The following is a 27,978-nucleotide window of genomic DNA, read 5'->3' on the forward strand; positions in this document are numbered from 1 at the left end:
ACCTTAAATTTTTTATGGAAAAACTCTACTAATGAGTACATCCCTGAAACTAAACAACACTTTAAAAAATAGTTTGAGTCTGAAAAGAGTGGACTTAAACAAGAAAAATCTATGTAGCCTGAAAAATTTGGCTCACTCTCAAATTTGGCCAAACTCAATTGTCACCTAGCCGAGGTCTATCAATAAACACTTAAAGATGTCATGTACTTAACAAAGAACAAGCAAGTGCAGTATCAGTTTTCAGCCACAGTGTACTGGTAGGATCACACGAGTATCTCAAAAGGTGAAACATATATGAGTCATTACAATAATAATATTTATGTATATACAAAACATATATAATATTAGTCATCACTTACGCACCATGTGTAACTTCAAAATCCTTAATATATACAGTTATGTAAAGTCAACGGTCTTCTCATGGAACTCAATTCAATGGTCCTCTCATGGAACCCACACCCATATCTATAGCCTCAAGAATAGTCAAAAAACATCAAGAACACACCTACGGTTGTCCCTTAGCTGTGAATATCAAAAACTATAGAATAAAATACTTTTGGGATATAATTTCTGACTTAAGTCGCGTATGTTCCGTTGTGGCAGCTCCAACCCACCACAACGGCCCGGCCCTAGCGGGAATAATCCTTCCACACTGTCTTACATGGAAACATTGAGAAAATGTAATAATTCCAAACGCCAATTTCACAAACACACCATCACCCGATGACACTCAAAAAATATCTGTTCATGCTAAGATTTGTTTTGGGAGTTCTACTCACCCGAATTTGGATAGTCTAGAAAATCCCAAGTTACTAAGGAAAAGTTTTTTGGACCTGAGTGATCAACTAGTAAAAATTAGCTAAAGTAAGGGTAGAATAATATCTGAAACATCGAATTATTGGGGATACTTGTCTAGCATGTCCTTAGCTTCCGGTCATCGTGATCAAGAATTTTAACCAGTTCTCTCTCATACCAAAGGTCTTTTTTAACAATACTGACCCTCCCTTTATGATATAATCCTCGTGTGTAGTCAACCAATTGAATACTTATACTTCCTCACCTACAATGCGTAAATGAAATCAGCAAAATACCTAGATGATATTATATTGTTGTATGTATACTTAACTAACCACAAATCTATCCTTAATAACATCCAAAGTTGATCATGCATATGTCTGCAACATGTTATCAAGGACTTTAACACAAACATTAGGACATATCCTTTCTCCAATAACCATGGATAAATCCTAAAATCAAAACTCGCCACAATTAGAGGTTAACTTGTACCAATCAATACACTCTAATCATAGATTACCTGTTAAGAATAGTAGAATTGGATCCAATGACCTCCACATTCTCAACCACATAAATCGATAAATGACCTTGACAACAACATGAAATATTAGGCTATCGGACAACCATAAATACGAATGGTAGCTCCTATACAAATTCTCATAAGCAAGATGGTACTTGTAGAACCACTAAAGTACTTTAACAACTCCAAGACAACACCAATTATATCATTTGAAATAACTAAATCTTCCCAATATTCCCACTCAACCCTAAGAGCATATCACAAATTTTGATAGCCCTGACCCACCACTACGGATCCACCCAAAAAGGTGAAAACACACGAGAGAATAGCTAGTGAATTATACTCACGATACAAACAACAATCACACGGGCTCCGACCAATTACATTATTACAAACCAACACTTTTTAAAATAAACCTATCTTAGGTACTTAACAATCAATAGTAATAAACTTTACGACTCAACCCAGGTGTAGGTCCTTTCAAAGGTTCAATACTTGATACAACTGATCATTTATTACCTTGCCAATTCATAACTTAATGTAGAATTATAATGAAAAATCTGATTTATAAATTCAGCTGTATAAAAAATTTCCCTTATCTATCATCATTAGCTTTTACTATGAAGATTCTTATGAATTCATGTGTCTCTGCTTATCATTTATTGCATCTCCATCGATCTTACAATGTCCTTTGCTAAGTTCCATCGTACTCATTAATAAACTCAAAAATAAAACCAAAGTATGTATCATTACACTCGAACTGATGTTGGTGCACTCCTTTCTTAAGTTCTTTCTAATAGTTTTTAAGCGATATGATGGACTTGTAACACTATTACCAAACAACAATATGAATGAAATCACGTGTTTCTCAACCTAATTATCTACCCAGTGAGGATATCTATTTAGTCTTTCCTATCAAATAAAATATTCTTGCTCTCGTCTCTCTTTAAATGTTGTACTACATCCCACTATTTTTTTTCATTATGACTCCATCTCTTAAAACATTTCAGATAACCACGTTACTCACAACATATTAGAAAACCACAACCTTATATATTCGCTAGTGTAATTACTATACAGAAATTCACTTAACCAACAATTTTATTATATAGTTACATCCTATTGCCATCTATCACGAACTCTTATTACCATTACGACAGAAATTCACTTAACCAACAATTTTATTATATAGTTACATCTTGTTGCCATCCATCACGAACTCTTATTACCATTACGCTCAGTCCATCTTGACTATCAATTTGAAGTAAACCTTTTCATGAACAGGACACCGCAAACTCAGGTAAACTCATCAAATTAAAAGGACTAACCCAATTTTTATACACACTTTCTTACTAAAATATTTCAATGTCCTTCACTCAAGTATACTCATTGGGACATTCTTTATCCCTAAGTTTGTCATTTCAATATCAATCCACTCCTTTGTGGCTTATGATAAAATCACTGGCGTACTACACTCTTTCTTCTTAACAAACAAGACAGCAGAACCCCACGGGGAAGCAATAGGAGGGATGAAACCTCAATCAAGAAGCTCTTGGATTTGAGCTTTAAGATGTCTCAATTATGACACCACATAATTAGACTTAATAGAGGGGGATTCAACCTCAACATCCCGAATATGAGCTAACTATGCCAAATAATCCTGCCTCACCATCTTCCTACCCCCCACAGAAAGATAGGACCTTATCTGACTTAGGCTTGTACCTCCTTCCAACTATAACGTTTTCCTATCTGGGATCTCTAGAGTTATCGAGTTAGCATTAACATAAAGCTCATCATTATTGGGGGGACAACCAATTCATACCTAAGACTATATCAAGTTAATCATATCCAACATAACTAAATCAACCCAAATTTGAAAATGCGTAAACAAAACAGGACAACAAGATATACATCGACTATGACAGACTCTTCAACTCGGGTAGAAACACTGATGGGGGCATCAATTATATTAGAAATCATATTAAGTTATTAGGAATATCGCACAAGCACATAAGAATAAGTAGAATCCGGATTAAACAACACATTAGTCACCCGATCATAACAATAATTACATTGTGATCACTACATCAGATCCTCAGCCCCGGTCTTGCTTGTAAAGGCATAAAATTGAACCATGTCATCTTGATATACCATCAATCCATAAAACAATAGTATAATTTATGACCTCAATTGACATAAATTAATTCCATCATTCGCTAAACAACTTATACATGATATGACAACAATAGTAAATGCATTTTTAGTGTAATGGTGTTCATTATCTAATTGTGCCTTACCAAAACCTTGTTGAATTTTGTCATCTAATCTGCAATTCTGACCTTAATCCCATCATAACATGTTATAGTAGCTTGAGATCCCTATAGAACTTTAAATTTCATTCAAAAGTAAGGTCGAACCCAATTTTTGACAGCTTCATTCTTTTGCGGATCTACCATTACCCCTTCCATTGAAACTACATGACCTAAAAAGTCGACCAGAGTCAATTGAAATTCATATGTAGCAAATTTCTCTTACCTCTTTTTATTATTTTGTATGCACATGGGTAGTACTTCTGTTTTTTTTTGACAACATTTGGTTTATTACAAGGTTTTATAGTCCATCTTCGATAGCTGAACATTGATATGATTGCAAGGTTTAGTTTGTATTTGATTTGGGTTCTATAAGGCGATTTGGGAAAAACATAGGAGACAAGGTTGATGTTCTATCTCGCTCTGTCCTGCTTTAGAAGCCTCGCTCCTGCTTTAGTGGCCTCGCGCTAGTGGAAAAATCCCTCCCTAGCGGCTCAGGTGAAAATAGTATCCATGCAATAAGTTTTCAGCGATTTTTATCTTTTGTAAATCTCCCAACGGTTTTCAACTTTACTGAGAAATTTAGGATAATCATTATCTTCCCCAAGTAAATTCATTGATACACAGTCCAATCATTCTCATTAATTCAACACCATAACCCACACATCCCTAAGATACACCAGACACTCACACTATTATTACTCAAGCGCAAGACAAGTTCAGATCTTTCTTACGAATAACATCTAAGAAAATACAACTCCCACATTCATAGTAATTAAGGCAACAAGGAAAAAACATTCACATTTTTCAAGATATAATTCATGGACAAGCTCGATTTCTAAATTAGTCTACTCCATAGATGACCATTACTATTCTCTCAGTACAAGAGAAAAGTGTAAGTTGATGCACCCTACAACTAGTCAAAATATCATTTAGAAGAGGCAATGGATACATGTTCCGAATGGTGACCCTATTCAACTGTCGATAGTTTATAAACATCATTTATTGTTAGTGATGGTGCTAACACTTTTGTTCCTCTAGTTCGGGCCATAGAGTGAAGGAGGAAAGATACCAATTTGTTTCACCCAGATACCAATTAAATTTAAGTCATAGAAGAAGAAGGAGTAGAAAGAAGTCAGTTTTTTCTAAAATCCTATAGCCTCTCAAAGAAAAGTATAGACGTCTTCGTACCGTTTCACAAAACTCTACTAGGTCCACTTTGGTACAATGAGATCAACGAACCTAGGGATCTGATACCAACTTTGTCACGACCCAGAATGTTGTGATTGACACCCACACTAACCCTCCGGTGGAAGAACCATTACAACAACCTAAACCAAACAACTTAATCAAAAACTACATAACTAGATCAATACTAAGGGATTAAAAGTTACAAGAGTAGGTTTATACAAATAACTAATGAAACTAATGTAGAAGAACAACCCCTAGAACCTGAAAGACATTTTACCAAAACTCTTCTAAGACCAAGTCTAAGAGCAAGTGGGTACAACCCCGAAACTAAACAACACTTTATACAAATAGTCGAAGTCCGAAAACAGTGAACTTAAACAAGAAAGATCCATGGCAGTCTGAAAGAACTACTCACCCTTAAATCTGACCATGCTCAATAGTCACCTAACTAAGGTCTATCAATAACTGCCACAAGATGCCCTGTATTCAACAAAGAACAAGCATGTGCAGTAGTAGTACACAACCAAAATGTATTGGTACGATCACACAACTATCCCAAAAGGTGCAACTTATATAATTCATTACAATTATAATAAACATTCATATACCAAATGAAATAATATTAGTCATCACTTATGAACCACACACAACTTCACAATTCTCAAGATATATAGTTATGTCAAGTCAATGGTCCAAACTCAATGGTCCTCTCATCGAACCAACACCCACACTGTTAGCATGTCGAAATATGGTACCGGATCCAATATTTATGCCAAACGTTTCAATCGACCCCATGCAATGTTTATGCGAAATCTGGAAATCGATCCCATATTAATGTCGAAACTTTGCAACCGATCCAAGTTAGTGTGTCGAAACACAACACAACGCCCGATTCATTCAACAACCACAATTAAAATCACAATATACATTCTAATAATCATACAATCAGTTCATAATTTCATGGCATACAATTATTCAATCATCCTTATTTTACTAACAAAACATTCACATACGTACAAGCCTAATAATGTAGTAATTACAAATATACAACACACCAAGCGACCTGAAATTCAAGCTTTAATGCCCTAAGGCATTTGAATCTTCACTTTCAAGATTCTTTCCGCTTGTTCTAGGTCTACAAACAATAATTTATACGCAAGTATCAACAATCAAAGGTCTAATTATCTTAATTATAACAAATTTAATATTCCTAGACCAAAACCATGATTCCATACCTAGATTAGAGATTTTCGCACAATAATTCCCATATCAAAACCCCTCACTCATTGAATATTACCCAAGAAACTAGGTTCTATGGATCAAAATATGGATTTCAGGAGTAAACACCTTACCTTTAGCCTCAAGAATGGTGAGAAACCGTCAAGAACACCTGGGATCGTTCCTTAGCCCTCAAAGTTAAAGAGTTCAAAATAAAACGCTTTTGGAGGTTTTATTTCTGACTTAAGTCGCTTTTTCCCCCGCTATGGTGGCCCCAACCAGCCAAAGCCCCCCTCCCTCCCCGGGAATAATCCCATCACATCGCTTGCACGGAAATAATGACCAAATTTAAGAATTTGAAACCCCCATTTAACAACATACTAGCATCCCAATACACTCAAAAAATACATGTTCACACTAAGATTAGTTTCGGGAGTTTTACTCACCAGAATTCAATTCCTCCAAGTCTTACGAGTTCTTAACAACTTCTCTATCCATTCATGTAATAAACTTCATTAATAGATATCTCATTTGTTATCAAATTTTTCTAGACCTCATTGACTCTAATTTCGTCAAAATCTAAACTAGGATAGAAAATCCTAAGTTACTATGAAAAGTTTTTTGGCCCCAATTCTTTTTCCATTAGCTTTCTCTAACGAAGAAAATTAGGTTGTTAGAGTGATATAAAATTATCCAGTTTTGTCAAAGTTTCTTTATCTAGCCAATGAATTTTTAGTTATATCAAAGTTTCAAATTTGATAGTAACAAAATGAGATGGATGTTATTATTTCATTTTTTAATTATTTTTATAAACAAATTTGGTTTCAATGACATCTTTTCATGATATTTATTCTAATTTTTCAATAGCAGAATCTAATGGTGGCCAGTTTATGTTATTGCAATAAGAATTTTTTCATTTCTACAAAGTTTTCATGTCCCAAACAATCAATATCTACAATAAATGAAATTCTGATTGATTATGTTCCTACACAATTCAAATGTAGGTAGTGGTGAAAAAGGGTGAAAGTATTTCTATATGAGGAACTCACAAAAATCATGGAAATTTCATACTTTAACTGTTTAAAAAATATTGCAATATTGACATTTTTTTACCAAATTTTGATACTTCCTATATTACCCCCAATTTTTTTTTGATAGTATAGGCCATTTTATTAATTAACCAACAATAAAAATAAAGTTCTGACTCATGTCCAAAATAAGACAATCAAAACAACTTATTTCTAATTATATTAGGAAAAAGACCACTTCAATTAAACTTATCTATCTCACAATGTTGCCTCCTTTCTCTTGACGGGATATTACTCTTTACTCCTTCTCTTGTCAGTTGTACTGCCTCCCGATCTCAACATTCCCATCTCCCTTCTTCTCCCACAAGATGTGTCACACAACCAAGGTAATGTAATTTAGATTTTCTTCCTTCTTTTTCTTCATCGTTATTCTAATTTACTCTATTGTTTCTTTAAGTGAAAGAGTTTTTTTGTTGAAACAATTTATTCTAGAATTTTAAATTTTCTTTTGAGTTTAAAAATGGGCTAAAAAGGAAAAGTCTATAGTGTGGAAAATCAAAGGAAACTCTTTAGTTTCTTACCTAGATGACGTTTATTACTCTATTTCAAAACATACATGTAATCATTACTTATAAATAGATCTCTGATATAAATGTTTAGTGATTCAAGATGAAATTATATTTATGTAGTGGTACCCATAGATCTCACATGAGGTATGGATTAATAATCATAGATATGAAGACCATCAAGTAGATTTGGAGTATTTTAAATACCTTAGAAGATTAATGAATGAAGCATGAAGGGTTTACAATATGCTAAAGTTGAAATGTAAGCAAGAGTATTATTGTAACTATTTTGAGTTAGTTTATCTACTATTATAAATAGTAGTACCAGGATATACTTTAGGGGTTAGGTTTTGAATGAACATTAGAAGTTTAGGATCCTTTGTAAGTTTGCGGGAACCTTCATACTTGTTCAATTGAATCTTCTTGATTTTCGGATAAGTCTTCACTTGTGTGAGATCGATTTCTTTTCACCCTTAGATTTTGTTCTAGCAAATATTGAATGTCTTTTATTTGCTAGATCATTCATTTTTTCTTCTAAATCTTAACATCTTTCTTTCTATTTCTTAGTCATATATCTCGCTTGCTTGATCGTAGTCCATTTTATTGTTCTTGCATCTAAAATCTCATCAATTAGTATTTCGCACTTTTCCTTTATATTTCTAAATCATATATATTTCTTGCTTGGTTGTGGTTCACTTTTTCTTTCTTACATTGACAATCACATCATCTTACCAACATATGTACTAGGTAACTCTATCCTTCAAGGTATAAATAAGAGAAAATATCTAGGTCTATGCTAGAAATTGTGCTTGATACTCATGGTTCTCAACTCCTTTATTAACAGCCAGATAACAATATTTGTTATGCTAAAAAATTACATTTTTGATGCAAAAGGAACCTCCCTTTAGTGAACACATTATTAGAATTGCCTTTTTATTATGTTCCATGAACCCTATTATTTTTTATATCTTTCAAATCCAATTATTAGGGTAAGATAGTGGTGAAAAATTAAAAGTATAACTTATACATGTTACCTGCACAACCATTCTTTCTCACCCTAATCAAAAATACAAAGAGATTTTACCCTAACTAGCTTGAACTTTGACACGTAATTATTGTTTATATCAATATTTATTTCACATATGCTTTTATCATAACTTTCACATAATACCTAATAATGTTAATATTTATACTAGTATGATCAATATATTGCTTGCTTCCACATTTCACTTAAGTTTTTCTTAGTTTGATATTAAGTTACTTGGTTTTGTATGTTGCAATATGATTAGTAGTGTGAAGGAGTTATTATTCACATACTTAATGTTAAGTGGTTTGGACCACAATGATCCATCGCTTATGTAAAAATACAAAATCATAATTTTTTTTTTCTTCAATAATCTTTTTTTTTTAATTTTAAAGTATTTAGGCAACCTATCAAATGTTGAGACATCGAACACTAGAATTTCATAATTTTAAATAAGTATGCTTTGCGTACATTGACACTAATGATATAATTATTATACAGTTATTATATATTTACAAAAATTGATAGGGAGGTGATATAGAGTCTCCCATGTCTAAATATGAAAAATTAAAAATGTTCTAAGAGCAAAAATAATAATAATTATTATTGTCTTAATTAACATCCTCTTTAAATGTTGGAGTGGATTTGATTGTTCAAATGAGACAGAAGAGAAATTTGATTAAATTTATATATAAAAAAAATTATTAGGTCAAACTCTTGAAACGATCAATATTTTTTTAAATTGATGGTGAATCTAATGGTTCAAATGAAAATTTTATTAAATCCTTGGAAACTATTTGAATTCATTTTGACATAGTATAGAACTTATAGACAACTGTGAATAAAAAACTATATAGATATTTGTGAATTTATCATTTATACTAGAGAAATCAATTTATTTTCCTATTATAATTTATCTAATGAAATAAATTGAAGTATTTTTTTAACTTTTCTAGCATTGATCAATCATGTTTTTGGAATTTTTCAACTTCAATTCATTAATCTTGAGGAAAAGTCTTACTTTGTCTGATCATGAATTGATAATTTAAATAATTAGTTGATAGGTCTTTCTATTATCTTTATTCGTATATGCTCCATATAATCGAAGTATAAAAGTTGAAACTGAAAAAGAATGTCAATAAGAACAATAAATGTGAAGAACGTGCAAATCTAGAAAGGAACAAGAGAGTTATCAACTCAATAAACAAAAAGAAACAATCTATTCATGGTTCGTAATTACTAAATTTACAATTAACTCTTTACTTGTTTCATTTTAACAAGTAAAATGGGATTGGCATAATATAAGTCAATGCAAGATGTAGAATTAATGAATTGTCACGACCCAATAATAGGTGTGATGGCACTTGTCTTATCCCACCAAGACAAGTCAGCCTAAAACCCAATATCTAACAAAGTGCGGAAGTAAATGACAATCCAACAACAATTTCTAGTATGAAACCAAGTCATATTAATTCAATCCCCAAAACCAGGTTGTCACGTGCACAAGCCTCTAATGTAAACATTTGAATTGAAACAAAATAGAAGTCTAACATGAAGTTGTTTTTCAAGTAAAAACAAAGTCATAAACTGGAGTAGGAAAGTTCGCTGAGATGACAAGCAGCTACCTCACAATCCTCCACAAGATGCCTCGGAAACGAAAAGAATGACAGGTATCACGAAGATCCAGGCTCGTATCCTACAAAATTTGTAGAAGCAAGGGGTGAGTACCAAACCACGCGGTACCCAACAAGCAAACTTCTAAACATAAGTTAAGTGAACAAAATACGGGCACTTCTTACACCATATCTAAACCTCCACGCTACAGTCTAATAGTTTACAGTCTACCAAACACACAACTCAATAACCACACTCTATCAATTTACACATTTTCAATAACAACTCAATATTCAACATTTACAAGCTTCACAGAGAAACACTCACAAGATCAACAAGACACGTGTTCAAGTTCATCAATAATAAAATGTGTAATGCCATGAGATGCAATGTCAAGTATAGTGATGCATGTCTTCCCTAACGATACACACCCACTGTCTCTCAGTCCGAGACCCATGGGGGACATACCTCTCCATGCATCTGTCGCGGCGCACGACACGACCCTCGATAATAGTAACCTTCGCGGCGCGCGAGACGTCCCTCGAAATGTAATATCTATCGCGGCGCGCGATACGACCCTCGAAATGGTACATCCTCTTACCACAAACATGTCTCAAATACAATGCAAATGACATGCTCAAATGAAAATGAGAAGATAACCATTTTGATAACAAAGCACAATTCACAACAACGAATACAACACCAACAAATAAGCAACAAGTCTCCAAATCATTCTCAACACCACGCAAGGAAATACACGAATTTCATACGCTTAACAAGGGTTTAGAAATCCACTTGCCTCAAATAGTCGAACAATTCACTTCGGAACTTGAATCTTCCCCTTTCTTTGAAGTTCCAATTCAAAGCAATCTATTCAAATAAATGTCCATAATAAGATTTCAAGACGAAAAATATCCACATAACTTTGTGTCTAGTCTAGACTCTAAACTCACTCAAATATATAACCAAGTTCTAATCTCGATATCAATTAATATGTCAACTCCTTTAATTTTCTCCAAATTTCAAGCCTAGGGTTTAGTCTTAAATCCTCCAAATAACATAAGCTTTATTGTATTCGTATAATACATACACCTCATCATTAACTACATATCTCAATATATCAAAACTTAACTATAAGAAAATCAAGAAACTCAACTAAACCCATAACTCATATTATTACTTACGTACTTACGGACCACTGACCACACCCTCAATTTAATTTACATAATTATTTTAGCAATTATTTTATCAAATTATTTGAAAACAATAAACAAGATCCTTATTTTCTTTATCACTTAATTAGCAGATATGCACTTTGTACTTTCAATATCACCCTGCCACCACTATTACTTAATCATTAATGGCCAATCATGATATCAATTACTTCCTCCCCCAAATCATCAAAATAACGCTCCAACAACATTAAATGTACTTTAATTTTCATTACTAAATTTAACTAAATTCTATTACTCTACATTCAATATTTATATGTATAATACCAAGATTAAACGTGAGATCAACCTTATCTGAAGCCAAATCGTGCTCGTGTGTCTATATGATATCGCCTCTTTTTTTTCCCCTTTCGTCAGTTTTTGATAAAAAAAATTATATAAAAAAATCAACTGTTTATTAGAACCCACAAAAATCCACTAACTTATATTTAATACATGTACCTAACGGTATAGGGTCTTAAATAATTGATCACTTTAGCCCACTAACTATCGATTAATTAATTTAAGTTACACTAATATTCAAATTTTCAAAAAAAATGACTTCTAGGTCATCATCACATTATCCACTTCTAAAAAGCATGTTCGTCCTCGAACATTGGGTGAGGAAAATACCTGAAGCTTCAAAAAGCTGGGGGTATCTCGCATGCATGTCAGACTCTGTCTCCCAAGTTGCCTCCCCCACAGATCGGTGCTTCCATTGCACTTTCACTGAAGCAATCTCCTTGGTCCTAAGCTTTCGAACCTGCCTTTCAAAAATAGCTATAGGCTCCTCTTCAAATGTCAAGTCTGGACCCAACTCCACGGAGTCAAGTGAAAGAACATGAGATTCATCCGGAATATACTTCCAAAGCATAGAGACATGGAAAACAGGATGAACTCCCGACAAACTAGGTGGCAAGGCCAATTTATAAGCTACCTCTCCCACTCGGCTCAAAATCTCAAAAGGTCCAATGAACCTAGGGCTAAGCTTGCCCTTCTTTCCAAACCTCATCACACCCTTCATGGGTGATACTCGGAGCCAAACGTGATCACCCTCCATAAACACCAAGGCTCTAACTCTCCGGTCTGCATAACTCTTCTGTCAACTCTGAGCTGTCAATAATCTATACTGAATCATACGGAATTGCTCCATAGCATCTCTAAGCAAGTCTATATCAAAAGAGTCCATCTCCGCCGAATCAAACCAACCAATCGGAGATCTACACCGTCTACCATACAATGCCTCAAATGGGGCCATTTGGATACTAGAGTGATAACTGTTATTATAGGCGAACTCCGCTAAGGGTAAATGTCGATCCCATCTTGCACCAAAATCGATCACACATACTCAAAGCATATCTTCCAATACCTGAATGGTCCACTCAGATTGACCATCTGTCTGAGGGTGAAATGCCGTACTCATATCTAACTGAGTACCCAGACCATGTTGTAATGCCTTCCAGAAGTGAGAAGTAAATAGTGAACCTCGATCTGATATGATAGAAACAGGGACTCCATGTAGTCGCACAATCTCACTGATATATAGTTCGGCTAACTTTTCTGCTGTATACTTTACCCGAACCGGGATGAAGTGGGCTGACTTGGTCAGCCTATCAACAACAACCCAAATAGAGTCATAACCACCCACTGTGGTAGGCAAACCCACAACAAAGTCCATTGTAATCCTCTCCCACTTCCAAGTAGGAATGGGCATCCTCTGAGATACACCCCCGGGCCGCTGGTGCTCACACTTGACCTGCTGGCAAGTCAAACACCTCGAAACAAAGTCTGAAATATCTCTCTTCATCCCACACTACCAGTAATGCTGAATCAGATCATGATACATCTTCCCCGCTCCCGGATGGATGGAATACCAAGAACAATGGGCCTCCTCAAGAATCAATTTAATCAAATCGCCTGTTCTGGGCACACTAATTCTGCCTTCGATCCGCAAGACACCATCAGAATCAAGGACAACCTCCTTAGCTTCCCCTCTCAATACTTTGTCTCGTATGAGACATAATTTTTCATCATCAAACTGGTGTGCATGAATTTTCTCAACTAAAGAAGATCGAGCCTCAATAAAAGCAATCATCCCATCACTCTCCTCTGAGATCTGTAATCAGACAAGACTGTTAGCTAACAATCGAACATCTCTAGCCAATGGTCTCTCCTCAACACTAAGAGATGCAAGACTCCCCATGCTATGAGTCTTCCTACTCAAAGCATCGGCCACAACATTGGCCTTCCCCGGATGATACAGAATGGTCACATCATAGTCCTTCAGCAACTCAAGCCATCTCCGCTGCCTCAAGTTCAAATCTCTCTGACTAAAGATATACTGGAGACTCCGATGATCAGTGAAGATCTCACAATGCACTCCATACAAATAATGACGCCATAACTTAAGTACAAATACCACAGTCGCCAATTCTAAATCATGAGTAGGGTAGTTCTTCTCATGGGATTTCAATTGCCTAGAAGCATAAGCAATCACTTTCCCCTTCTGCATCAACACACCACCCAAACCAACTCCTGAAGCATCACAATACACAGTAAAGTCTACACCCTCCTCAGGTAGAGTCAACACAGGAGCAGAAGTCAACAAGGTTTTGAGCTTTTGAAAGCTCTCCTCACACTCATCAGACCACTGAAAACTCACATCCTGTCTAGTAAATCTAGTTAATGGAGCTGCAATAGTAGAGAAACTCTGAACAAATCGTCGATAATAGCCTCCCATTCCCACAAAACACCTAATCTCAGTAGGTGAAGTAGGTCGCGTCCAGCCTCTAACTGCCTTAATCTTGGCCGGATCTACTCTAATACCCTCCATGGACACCACGTGTCCCAAGAATGTCACAGAAGTAAGCCAGAACTCACACTTTGAGAACTTGGCATACAACTTCTCTTCTCTCAACCTCTGAAGTACAATCCTCAAGTGTCGGACATGGTCCTCCTCAGTCTTAGAGTAAACCAAGATGTCATCGATTAAAACAAACACAAAATAATCAAGGTATGGTCGAAACACCCCATTCATCAACTCCATGAATGCTGCAGGGGAATTAGTCAATCCGAAGGACATCACTAGGAACTCATAATGCCCATACCGAGTCCGAAAAGCTGTCTTAGGGATATCTGATGCCCTAATCTTCAACTGATGATACCCAGACCTCTAATCAATCTTAGAGAACAATGATGCTCCCTGTAACTGATCAAATAAGTCATCAATACGCGGAAGAGGATACTTATTCTTAACTGTTACCTTGTTCGACTGTCTGTAATCAATACACATTCTCATAGTCCCATCCTTCTTCTTCACAAACAATACAGGGGCACCCCAAGGTGATACACTAGGGTGAATAAAACCCTTACTCAATAAATCCTGCAACTGATCCTTCAATTCTTTCAACTCTGCCGAGGCCATACGATATGGAGGTATAGAAATAGGATTAGTGCCCGACTCCCTATCAATAGCAAAATCGATATCCCTATCGGGAGAACACCTGGAAGATCAGAAGGAAATACATTGGGAAACTCCTGAACCACGGGAACAGAGTCCATGGAAGGTGGTTCAACACTAGTATCTCGAATAAACGCTAAGTAAGATAACCATTTTGATAACAAAGCACAATTCACAACAAGGAATACAACACCAACAAATAAGCAACAAGTATCCAAATCATTCTCAACACCACGCAAGGAAATACAGGAATTTCATACGCTTAACAAGGGTTTAGAAATCCACTTGCCTCAAATAGTCGAACAATTCACTTCGAAACTTGACTCTTCCCCTTTCTTTGAAGTTCCAATTCAAAGCAATATATTCAAATAAATGTCCATAATAAGATTTCAAGACGAAAAATATCCACATAACTTTGTGTCTAGTCTAGACTCTAAACTCACTCAAATATATAACCAAGTTCTAATCTCGATGTCAATTAATATGTCAACTCCTTTAATTTTCTCCAAATTTCAAGCCTAGGGTTTAGTCTTAAATCCTCCAAATAACATAAGTTTTATTGTATTCGTATAATACATACACCTCATCATTAACTACATATCTCAATATATCAAAACTTAACTATAAGAAAATCAAGAAACTCAACTAAACCCATAAATCATATTATTACTTACGTACTTACGGACCACTGACCACACCCTCAATTTAATTTACATAATTATTTTAGCAATTATTTTATCAAATTATTTGAAACCAATAAACAAGATCCTTATTTTCTTTATCACTTAATTAGCAGGTATGCACTTTGTACTTTCAATATCATCCTGCCACCACTATTACTTAATCATTAATGGCCAGTCCTGATATCAATTACTTCCTCCCCCAAATCATCAAATGAACGCTCCAACAACATTAAATGCACTTTAATTTTCATTATTAAATTTAACTAAATTCTATTACTCTACATTCAATATTTATATGTATAATACCAAGATGAAACGTGAGATCAACCTTACCTGAAGCCAAATCGTGCTCGTGTTGCTATATGATATCGCCTCTTTTTTTTCCCCTTTCAACAGTTTTTGATAAAAAAAAATTTATATAAAAAAATCAACTGTTTATTAGAACCCACAAAAATCCACTAACTTATATTTAATACATGTACCTAATGGTATAGGGTCTTAAATAATTGATCACTTTAGCCCACTAACTATCGATTAATTAATTTAAGTTACACTAATATTCAAATTTTCAAAAAAAAAACTGACTTCTAGGTCATCACATGAATTATGTACCCTGTATAGTTTCTTATGTTTGTTAGGTAGTATCTTCGTGGAAAAATCCTCTTATATCAAATTTTTTGGTACCGTGTTCTTCAGATTATTTTTTTTTTTTTAAATTCCTTTTCTCTTTCAAATTTTGTATTCGATCATATAGAACATATATTATGAAAACATAAAAGAGGCAAAATACATGAACGAAATATTTGAATTAATATTCCATGCTCGTACAAAGTAAATCTTTTCTTCCGTACTAATGAGTTCATAGTTGAAAAGGTAAGCAAATTATATTGACCCGCTCTACAAATCTGACAAAAGGTACTTTAATATTTTTTTCTTGAGATAAATTATAATAGGTTAATAATCTATTTTTTTTTGAATTACGAATCAAAAAAGGATTCATCATTAGGCTTTGCTTAAAACAAATATAAATAGCTTGAGTATATATTCACACAAAACTATGAAATGAATATACTAAACATTGAACATTGTTATATGTGTATAATAAGTCAGAATCTTAAAATAAGCACTAGGAAAGAATTGGTTTATAAGGAGACAAAAAAGAGAACAAATTTTTTTGTGACAAAACGAAACAAATATATGTTTCTATACCCTTGGTCTATTTAAATAAATACAACTGAGTGACAAATAAAGAAATAATAGAAAAATAAAAAAAATAGGACAAATGTGTTGACAATCTTATTACTAGTCATTCAAAATTTATTAAAATAAAAAAAAAGAATTTCAAGTCTGACTTAACATATTTAACAAAATTAGTGACGATATACTAATTGATCAATAAATGTATAGATGAACACATGATAAAGAAGGAATAAATTTATTACCTGTCAAAATGAAATTAAGCTAGAATCAGATCACCATCATATAATTCAAGTCAGACATTGTGGAGAACAACAAATGATTTAATATAATAAAAAAACCAATATTCACTTAATTGCAAATAACAACAGTAACAACAACAAAAAAGTGAACTTTTTTATAAATAAAGAGAAATAAAATTGTATTTATCATAATTAAAAATATTATTATATTTTTAAAATGTGTCAATATTTTTTGCAAAGCATATTCAAACTATATCACATCTTTATTCTATTGTAGTAGTACGCCGCATTACCTCGTTTATTCATTTTACGCAATTTTGCTGAAAACATAGATGACTGAAGAATTTTCGTTATATACACTTATATATTATGGAGGAAACACTTATAAGTGTACATGGAGGAAACTCTTTCATAATCTATGTTTTCAGCAAATGACGTAGCAATAGAGGAGATAATGCGACGTACTACCATAATAGAATAAAGATGTGTTATAGTTGAATATGTTTTGCAAAAACTATTAGACACATTTTAAAAATATAATAATATTATTAATTATGATTAATACAATTCTATTTCTATTTAATCATAGAAAAGTTACTTTTATTTATTTATTACTAAGACATTCGACAGTTGTTTTAGGTGTCTAACAAGGCAAGAACCTCAGATATAATAAAATAAAAAATAGTTCGAACTAATGAACTATGTGTATTTCATAAAATATTTGTTTGTATATATTTCATTTTTATATGATTTATTCGATAATCGTATTGAAAATGAACTAATTCAAGATTTTGTATTTGTAACGACCTGTTTAGCCATTTTGAGCAGCAGATTTTATTTCTTGAAAAACAGGCTGAGGCGACGGACCCAACGACGGACCATCATGGGCACGACGGACCGTCGCAGGGTCTTGTTTCAAAACACTTAGAAAAACTGAAAATTGGGTACTGAAAATCGACTCTCTGAACTTCGTAACGAAATGGCAGGACGGACCGTCACAGGTGTGACGGACCGTCACAGGTGTGACGGACCGTCACAGATCCTTGGTGGAAATTTGGGTCTCTTAACTTTGCGACAACCTGCAAGACGGACCGTCGCAGGCACGATGGCCCGTCACAGGTTGCGCAATCCCAGTCCAAGTCGAATTTCTTTATACGTTTAAAGGGACGTTTTTAACTATTACTGCTTTAATTATAAGGTTAGTGGGTTAATTTTAATAAATCTAATTACTTGGGGGTTAAAAGAGGTAACCTTCAGTTAATTAGTGGGTTATTATTTCCATCTTTTACACTTGATTATATGTTAATTAGGGTAAAAGAAAGAGGGTTTGAATAAGAAAAATAGAAAGAACAAAGAGAAAATAGAAAAAGAAAGAGAACGAGTAGAGAGAGAGAGAAACGAAGAGGATAGCAAGGATTTTTAGAAGATAGCTTGTTGATCGCAATTCTTCGGTGGAGGTAGGTTATGGTTTTCATGATTTCATAGTAAACTCTTAATAGAGAATGATATATTTTGGTAGTATTGTAAACCCTGCTATGTGCTTAATTGTATGCATGCATGAACGTGATTATATAATTGTGATTATATTAAGCATGATGAAGTTATTGAATCCCAAATCTCGATAAAAACCTAATCTCTTTTTAATGATGATGCCTTGGTAAGGGAGAAGGCTTGATGAACTAATGTAATGAGATTGATGATACCTTGGCAAGAAAAAAGGCTTGATGAATTGATGGAAGGAGATTAGGGGATCGGGTGTCACGAACCGACACGCATATTTAGGGGATCGGGTGTCACGAACCGACACATAGATTTAGGGGATCGGGTGTCACGAACCGACACGTAGTATTAGGGGATCGGGTGTCACGAACCGACACGTAGTATTAGGGGATCGGGTGTCACAAACCGACACGTAGTATTAGGGGATCGGGTGTCACGAACCCACACGTAGTATTAGGGGATCGGGTGTCACGAACCGACACGTAGATTTAGGGGATCGGGTGTCACGAACCGACACATAGATTTAGGGGATCGGAGTGTCACGTACCGACACAAGAGGATTAATGAATATTGAGGGAGCGGAGTGTCACGTACCAACACAAGACAAATAAAGATAATGAATCTTGAAAGATGTTAATATATTCAATCTAATGAACATGATTCCCAAATGAGTATGGTATCGAGGCTTGAGTACTCATGTGTGAACTTGACGGTAATTGTTAATGATATATTATTTGTTGTTGCTACATGTTGAGTATCATAGTTGATTTTATGATATTACTCGGTATATATTGATTTCTATTTTAAGTTGGCCGATGATATCTACTCAGTACCCGTGTTTTGTACTGACCCCTACTTTTATGTTCTCTTCTTTTTTATTTGTGGAGTGCAGCAAACGTGCCATCGTCTTCAACTCAACAATAATTCAAGCCAGTCTTACTACATCGGAAATTCAGGGTGAGCTAATGCTTCTAGCTTGGACTTGATCTTCTTCTCCAAGTCTTGATGCCTTGAACTTCCGGCATGGACTAGCTTCTTATGTATTTTTAGCTTTTAGAATACTTAGTTTAGTCATTTGATCGTAGATGTTCTTGTGATGATGACCTCCAGATTTTGGGGAATAATAGATGTTGAATTTTAGAAGTTAATGAATTGGTCTTTATTTAATGAGTTTAAGTCCTCCGCATTACTTTCTATTTATATTATATTGAAATGTTGAGGTTAGATTGGTTGGTTCGCTCACATAGGAGGGTAAGTGTGGGTGCTAGTCGCAACCCGGTTTGGGTCGTGACAAACTTGGTATCAGAGCATTAGGTTCGTTGGTCTCATCACACAAGAACGAGTCTAGTAGAGTCTTAAGGAACGGTAGGGGGACGCCTTTACTTTTCCTTGAGAGGCTATAAGACTTTAGGAAAATTCCATTCTTTCTTTCTTCTTTCGTGCTATTACTTGGGTCCAATTGGTATCTAGGTGATACAAATTGGTATCTGACCATCTTCACTCTATTTCGCAGATGGTTAGAACTAGAGCAATGAATACGCCAACACCAACACCATCACCAGCGGAACAGGGTGCGTCTGAGCCAGCCACTAGGGCTATGGCTCGAGGAAGAGCAACGGCAAAAGGTCGTGGTAGGGGTCGTGGGAGGACGTCCTCTAGAGGGAGAGGACGAGCACCTAGCCGATTTGATGCTAGGGCGGTGACTCCTCCACCGACTGAGGAAGTAATAAGAGAAGGGGAGGACGGGGAAAATGAACGAGTGCAAAATGAGGAATTGTCACCCCAACCTACCCCAGAGATGATCAATCAGGTTCTCGCTTATCTTAGTGGGTTGTCTGATCAGGGTCAGGCACCTCCAGTGTTTTCTGCACCAACACCTCGGGTTTCAGAGGTACAACATGCAGCCACTATGGCTCCTCGTATGGATGCCTCATTAGATATAGGCATGTTTCCACGTCTGACTACTGGGCCTATAATGACAAATGATCAGCATGAACTTTTCAGTAAGTTCTTGAAATTGAAACCTCCAATCTTCAAGGGTACTGAATCTGAGGATGCTTACGATTTTCTGGTTGACTGTCATGAGCTACTACACAAGATGGGTATTGTAGAACGGTTTGGTGTTGAGTTCGTTAGATATTAGTTTCAAGGGAACGCCAAAATGTGGTGGCGGTCACATGCTAAGTGTCAACCAACAGAGGCACCACCTATGACTTGGGCGTCATTCTCTAGCTTGTTTATGGAGAAGTATATCCCTCGGACATTGAGGGATAGGAAAAGGGATGAGTTCTTGAGCCTAGAGCAAGGCAGGATGTCGGTCAATGCATATGAGGCTATGTTTCGTGCACTATCCAGATATGCCACCCAACTATTTTTCAGTACACAAGAGCGGATTCGCCTTTTGTGAAGGGGTTGAGATCAGAGTTGCGGATTTCAGCCTTACAGGTAGCGGCTACGGCAAAATCCTTCCAAGAGGTGGTATACTTCGTGATAGAGGTGGAAAAGTGAAGCCAGATGACTTCACCACGACATCAACATCAAAAAGGTTTCGAAAGGGAGGTGAGTTTAATGGTTCTTACTCTAGAGGACAAGGTTCCGGAGGTTACTCAGTTCGACCCATTCAGTCTTCACTACAGACTGTTGTTGGGGGTCCACCTCAGACCAGTCAAGACTTCTCTGAGAGGCCTATGCTTGACTCCAGAGAGTGTTATGGGTGTGGGGAGACTGGGCATATTAGGAGAAATTGTCCAAAACAGAGTTATAGACCCCCAATGGCTAGAGGTAGAGGTGGTCATGGTAGAGGCCGTTATTCTGGAAGAAGTGGTGGTCGAGGTAATGGTGGTCACCAAAACGGCCGAGGTGATGGGCAAACTGGAGCCACTACATCACAACATAGTAGGGGCAACGGACAGGCGAACAATAGGGCCCATTGTTACGCTTTCCCTGGGTGGTCTGAAGCGGAGGCATCTGATGCTGTCATCACAGGTAATCTTCTTGTTTGTGATTGCATGGCTTCTGTATTGTTTGATACTGGATCCACATTTTCTTATGTATCTTTCTCATTTGCTAATGGTCTAAATTTACATTGTGAATTAGTTGATATGCCTATTCATGTTTCTACTCTGGTGGGTGAGTCTGTGGTAGTTGAAAAGGTGTATAGGTCTTGTTTGGTGAACTTTGTGGGGAGCAACACTTATGTAGATTTGGTTATCTTAGAAATGGATGATTTTGATGTAATTCTAGGTATGACTTGGCTTTCCCCGCAATTTGCGATTTTGGATTGTAATGCTAAAACGGTGACGTTAGCCAAGCCTGGGACAGATCCGTTAGTTTGGGAGGGTGACTACACTTCCAATCCGGTGCGTATCATCTCCCTTCTTTGTTCTAAGAAAATGGTTAGTAAAGGGTGTTTAGCTTTCTTGGCACATCTCAAGGATGACACTACCCAAGTACCTTCGATTAAGTCGGTTTCGGTGGTCCGTGAGTTTCTGGATGTGTTCCCTGCAGATCTTCCTGGTATGCCACCAGATAGGGATATTGACTTCTGTATTGATCTTGAACCGGGTACTCGCCCCATTTCTATACCCCCTTATAGAATGGCTCCCGCGGAGTTAAGAGAGTTAAAAGCCCAACTTCAAGAGTTGTTGAGCAAAGGCTTCATTAGACCAAGTGCATCTCCTTGGGGTGCTCCTGTTTTGTTTGTAAAGAAGAAGGACGGGAGTTTTCGAATGTGTATAGACTACAGACAACTAAACAAGGTAACCATGAAGAACAAGTATCCTCTTCCTCGCATTGATTACTTGTTCGATTAGTTACAAGGTGCTTGTGTCTTCTCTAAAATTAACTTGAGATCCGGTTATCATCAATTGAAAATACGGGCAACGGATGTGCCAAAGACTGCTTTTCGAACGAGTTATGGGCATTACGAATTTGTAGTGATGTCTTTTGGTCTTATGAATGCCCCTACTGCGTTCATGAGCTTGATGAACGGGATTTTTAAGCCATATTTGAACCTCTTCGTGATCGTATTTATTGATGATATACTGATATACTCAAAGAGCAAGAAGGAACATGAGGAGCATTTGAGAATGGTGTTAGAGTTATTGAGGAAGAAGAAGCTTTATGCCAAATTCTCCAAGTGTGAGTTTTGGCTAGATTCAGTGTCCTTCTTGGGACACGTGGTCTCTAAGGAGGGAGTGATGGTGGATCCATCTAAGATTGAGACAGTAAAGAATTGGGTAAGACCTACTAATGTGTCAGAAATACGGAGCTTTGTGGGGTTGGCTAGCTACTACCGCCGATTTGTCAAGGGATTCTCTGCTATTGCTTCCAAACTGACGAACTTGACTAAGCAAAATGTTCCATTTGTATGGTCGGATGAGTGTAAAGAAAGCTTTCAGAAGCTCAAGAATTTGTTGACTACCACACCCATTCTCACCTTGCCAGTGGAAGGTAAGAATTTCATTGTCTATTGTGATGCATCCTATTCGGGTTTGGGTGCAGTGCTAATGCAAGAGAAGAATGTGATTGCTTATGCTTCAATACAATTAAAAGTGCATGAACGTAACTATCCAACTCATGATTTGGAATTGGCCGCGGTAGTGTTTGCATTAAAGCAATGGAGACACTATTTATATGGGGTTAAGTGTGAGATCTATACGGATCATCGTAGCCTACAGTATGTCATTACTCAGAAAGATTTGAACTTGAGACAGAGGAGATGGATGAAACTACTGAAGGACTACGACATCACTATTTTGTATCATCCGGGGAAGGTGAATCTTGTAGCGGATGCTTTAAGTAGAAAGGCGGGAAGCATGGGAAGTCTAGCTCACTTGCAAGCTTCTAGACGCCCATTGGCTAGAGAAGTTCAGATTCTGGCTAACGACCTTATGAGATTAGAAGTAAATGAGAAGGGAAGATTTTTAGCTTGTGTGGAGGCAAGATCTTCCTTCCTTGACAAGATTAAGGGAAAGTAGTTTAATGATGAAAAATTGATCCGGATCCGAGATAAAGTGTTGCGAGGAGAGGCTAAGGAAGCACAAATCGATGAGGAAGGTTTTTGAGGATTAAGGGAAGGGTATGTGTACCCCGCGTCGATGATTTGATCAACACCATTCTGATAGAGGCTTATAGTTCAAGGTATTCAATACATCCGGGTGCAACCAAGATGTACAATGACCTAAAGCAACACTTTTGGTGGAGTAGAATGAAGCGTGATATTATAGATTTTATTGCCAAATGTCCAAACTGTCAACAAGTTAAGTATGAACACCAAATACCCGGTGGGACACTTCAGAGGATGCCCATTTCGGAATGGAAATGGGAGAGAATCGCAATGGACTTCGTGGTTGGTCTTCCAAAGACGATGGGTAAGTACGACTCTATTTGGGTGATTGTTGATAGGTTAACTAAGTCTGCTCATTTTATTCCGGTTAAGGTGACTTACAATGCCGAGAAGTTAGCCAAGATCTATATCTCAGAAATCGTTCGGTTGCATGGGGTCCCACTATCCATCATATCAGATAGAGGTACGCAGTTTACTTCTTTGTTTTTGAAAACATTGCATGCGGAATTGGGTACTAGGTTGGACCTTAGTACTGCGTTCCATCCTCAGACCGATGGTCAGTCTGAGCGAACAATTCAAGTGTTGGAGGATATGCTTCGTGCGTGCGTGATAGAATTTGGTGGCCATTGGGATAGCTTCTTACCCTTAGCGGAATTTTCATACAATAATAGCTATCACTCGAGCATTGATATGGCTCCATTTGAAGCATTGTATGGTAGGAGATGTAGGTCCCCCATTGGTTTGTTTGATGCGTTCGACGTTAGACCTTGGGATACTAATCTTCTGAGAAATTCGATGGAGAAGGTGAAATCTATTCAAGAAAAGCTTCTAGCGGCTCAAAGTAGACAGAAGGAGTATGCAGATCGGAAGGTTAGAGACTTGGAGTTTATGGAGGGTGAGCAAGTCTTGCTGAAGGTTTCGCCCATGAAAGGGGTGATGCGGTTTGGTAAAAGGGGTAAGCTAAGTCCAAGGTACATTGGTCCCTTTGAAGTACTTAAGCGAGTAGGGGAGGTGGCTTATGAGTTAGCCTTGCCTCCAGGGCTGTCCGGAGTGCATCCGGTATTCCATGTGTCGATGTTGAAAAGATACCATGGGGATGGAAATTACATTATCCGTTGGGATTAAGTTTTGCTTGATGAGAACTTGTCTTATGAGGAGGAACCTGTTGCCATTCTAGATAGAGAAATTCGCAAGTTGAGATCAAGGGAGATTGCATCCATCAAAGTTCAATGGAAGAATCGACCCGTTGAAGATGCCACTTGGGAGAAGGAGGCGGATATGCGAGAAAAATACCCACATCTGTTTACAGATTCAGGTATTCCTTTTCGCCCTTGTTTTCCTTCTTGTGATCGTTCGGGGATGAACGATGGGTAAATTTGTATCTATTGTAACGACCTGTTTAGTTGTTTTCAGTAGCAGATTTTATTTCTGGAAAAACAGGCTGAGGCGACGGACCCAACGACGAACCATCATGGGCACGACGGACCGTCGCAGGGTCTCGTTTCAAAACACTTAGAAAAACTGAAAATTGGGTACTGAAAATCGACTCTTTGAACTTCGTAACGAAATGGCAGGATGGACCGTCAAAGGTGTGACGGACCGTCACAGACCCTTGGTGGAAATTTGGGTCTCTAAACTTTGCGACGACCTGCAGGACGGACCGTCGCAGGCACGACGGCCCGTCACAGGTTGCACAATCCCAGTCCGAGTCGGATTTCTTTATACGTTTTAAGGGACGTTTTTGACTATTCCTGCTTTAATTATAAGGTTAGTGGGTTAATGTTAATAAGTTTAATTACTTGGGGGTTAAAAGAGGTAACCTTAAGTTAATTAGTGGGTTATTATTGCAATCTTTTACACTTGATTATATGTTAATTAGGGTAAAAGAAAGAGGGTTTGAATAAGAAAAATAGAAAGAACAAAGAGAAAACAGAAAAAGAAAGAGAACGAGTAGAGAGAGAAACGAAGAGGATAGCAAGGATTTTGAGAAGATAGCTTGTTGATCGCAATTCTTCGGTGGAGGTAGGTTATGGTTTTCATGCTTTCATGGTAAACTCTTAATAGAGAATGATATGTATTGGTAGTATTGTAAACCCTGCTATGTGCTTAATTGTATGCATGCATGAACGTGATTATATAATTGTGATTATATTAAGCATGATGAAGTTATTGAATCCCAAATCTCGATAAAAACCTAATCTCTTTTCAATGATGATGTCTTGGTAAGGGAGAAGGCTTGATGAACTAAAGTAATGAGATTGATGATGCCTTGGTAAGAAAGAAGGCTTGATGAATTGATGGAAGGAGATTAGGGGATCGGGTGTCACGAACCGACACGTATATTTAGGAGATCGGGTGTCACGAACCGACACATAGATTTAGGGGATCGGGTGTCACGAACCGACACGTAGTATTAGGGGATCGGGTGTCACGAACCGACACGTAGTATTAGGGGATCGGGTGTCACGAACCGACACATAGTATTAGGGGATCGGGTGTCACGAACCCACACGTAGTATTAGGGGATCGGGTGTCACGAACCGACACGTAGATTTAGGGGATCGGGTGTCACGAACCGACACATAGATTTAGGGGATCGGGTGTCACGAACCGACACATAGATTTAGGTGATCGGAGTGTCACGTACCGACACAAGAGGATTAATGAATATTGAGGGAGAGGAGTGTCACGTACCGACACAAGAGAAATAAAGATAATGAATCTTGAAAGATGTTAATATATTCAATCTAATGAACATGATTCCCAAATGAGTATGGTATCGAGGCTTGAGTCCTCATGTGTGAACTTGACGGTAATTGTTAATGATATAGTATTTGTTGTTGCTACATGTTGAGTATCATAGTTGATTTTATGATATTACTCGATATATATTGATTTCTATTTTGAGTTGGCCGATGATATCTACTCAGTACCCGTGTTTTGTACTGACCCCTACTTTTATGTTCTCTTCTTGTTTATTTGTGGAGTGCAGCAAACGTGCCATCGTCTTCAACTCAATAGTAATTCAAGCCAGTCTTACTACATCGGAAATTCAGGGTGAGCTAATGCTTCTAGCTTGGACTGGATCTTCTTCTCCAAGTCTTGATGCCTTGAACTTCCGGCATGGACTAGCTTCTTATGTATTTTTAGCTTTTAGAATACTCTTAGTTTAGTCATTTGATCGTAGATGTTCTTGTGATGATGACTTCCAGATTATGGGGAATAATAGATGTTGAATTTTAGAAGTTAATGAATTGGTCTTTATTTAATGAGTTTAAGTCTTACACATTACTTTCTGTTGATATTATATTGAAATGTTGAGGTTAGATTGGTTGGTTCGCTCACATAGGAGGGTAAGTGTAGGTGCCAGTCGCAACCCGGTTTGGGTCGTGACAGTATTTGAGGGAAGGACTCAATGAGTTATTCGTTTGTATTTATCTGATGTATTTAACATTCATAATAGAGTCCTACTAATTCATATTTTTCACAAATCAGCACATTCGAGGGAAGCACTCTATGAAGTATATTGATTGTTTGTCTGATTTGTTCAACATTTAAATTGGAGTTCAATTGATTCAGATTTTGCTACCGAGCTTCACAATCAAAGGGAACACTGTATGACGTATTTTATTTAATTTTTTACCTGTTGTATTCAATTTTATATTAGGCTCCATATAATTTAAAATTTTCAACCGAATAAAGCATTCAAGGATTGTTTGTATTTTATTTGTTTTTCATATACTATGTTTGATATTTTTATTGAAGCCTAATTAATTTAGATTGTACCGGCTAGCAAAACATTGTAGGAAGGAATCTATGAGATACTCCATCTGTCCAATTTTATATGGTATCTTTTAGATTTTGAGATTTAAACAAATCTAATTGTGACTTTAAATTTTTCATATATCTTTTAAACATTTTGAATTATTGATTGTTGTGACTGATAATACATTCTACATAGTTTACAAATATATATATCTTATATCAAAAAAATTGAAGATTTCATACACAAATTTTTGATCAAACTTAAACAGTTTAACTCTAAAAAAACAAAAAGTGTTACATAAATTGAAACAAATCAATTATTTGTTTTGGTATATACCTTAACGAAATTAAAAACCATATACGTATATTGAAACACACGGAATATTTTATTTTCTATATACCTAAATGAAATTAAAAACCATATCCATATATATCCTTTCCCTGCCAAAGATATTAAAATAGCTTAAACCAGAACTCCAGAAGGGGATAACAACGACAATTCATCAAGTTCTTGTCATGGAACCCAAATCAATACTTGTAGCCTTTTATCTTCTGGCTTCGCAATGTTCGAATGAGCAACTCTGTAG

General features: G+C 36.4%; 1 protein-coding gene across 1 annotated transcript; it reads right to left on the reverse strand.

The window, feature by feature from the left end:
- Positions 1-12,056: 12,056 nt before the first annotated feature.
- LOC138341668 (uncharacterized) lies at positions 12,057-12,488 on the reverse strand. The gene has a single exon (XM_069293246.1). It carries the CDS (start codon positions 12,486-12,488, stop codon positions 12,057-12,059), a length of 432 nt encoding a protein of 143 aa, XP_069149347.1.
- Positions 12,489-27,978: the final 15,490 nt, after the last annotated feature.

Source organism: Solanum lycopersicum, chromosome 1 (assembly GCF_036512215.1).
Source record: "Solanum lycopersicum chromosome 1, SLM_r2.1".
NCBI classification, from domain to species: Eukaryota; Viridiplantae; Streptophyta; class Magnoliopsida; order Solanales; family Solanaceae; genus Solanum; species Solanum lycopersicum.

Excerpts from the sequence above, each read along its gene's own strand:
- LOC138341668 (XM_069293246.1), bottom strand. The coding sequence starts at position 12,488 with ATGAGGTTTGGAAAGAAGGGCAAGCTTAGCCCTAGGTTCATTGGACCT.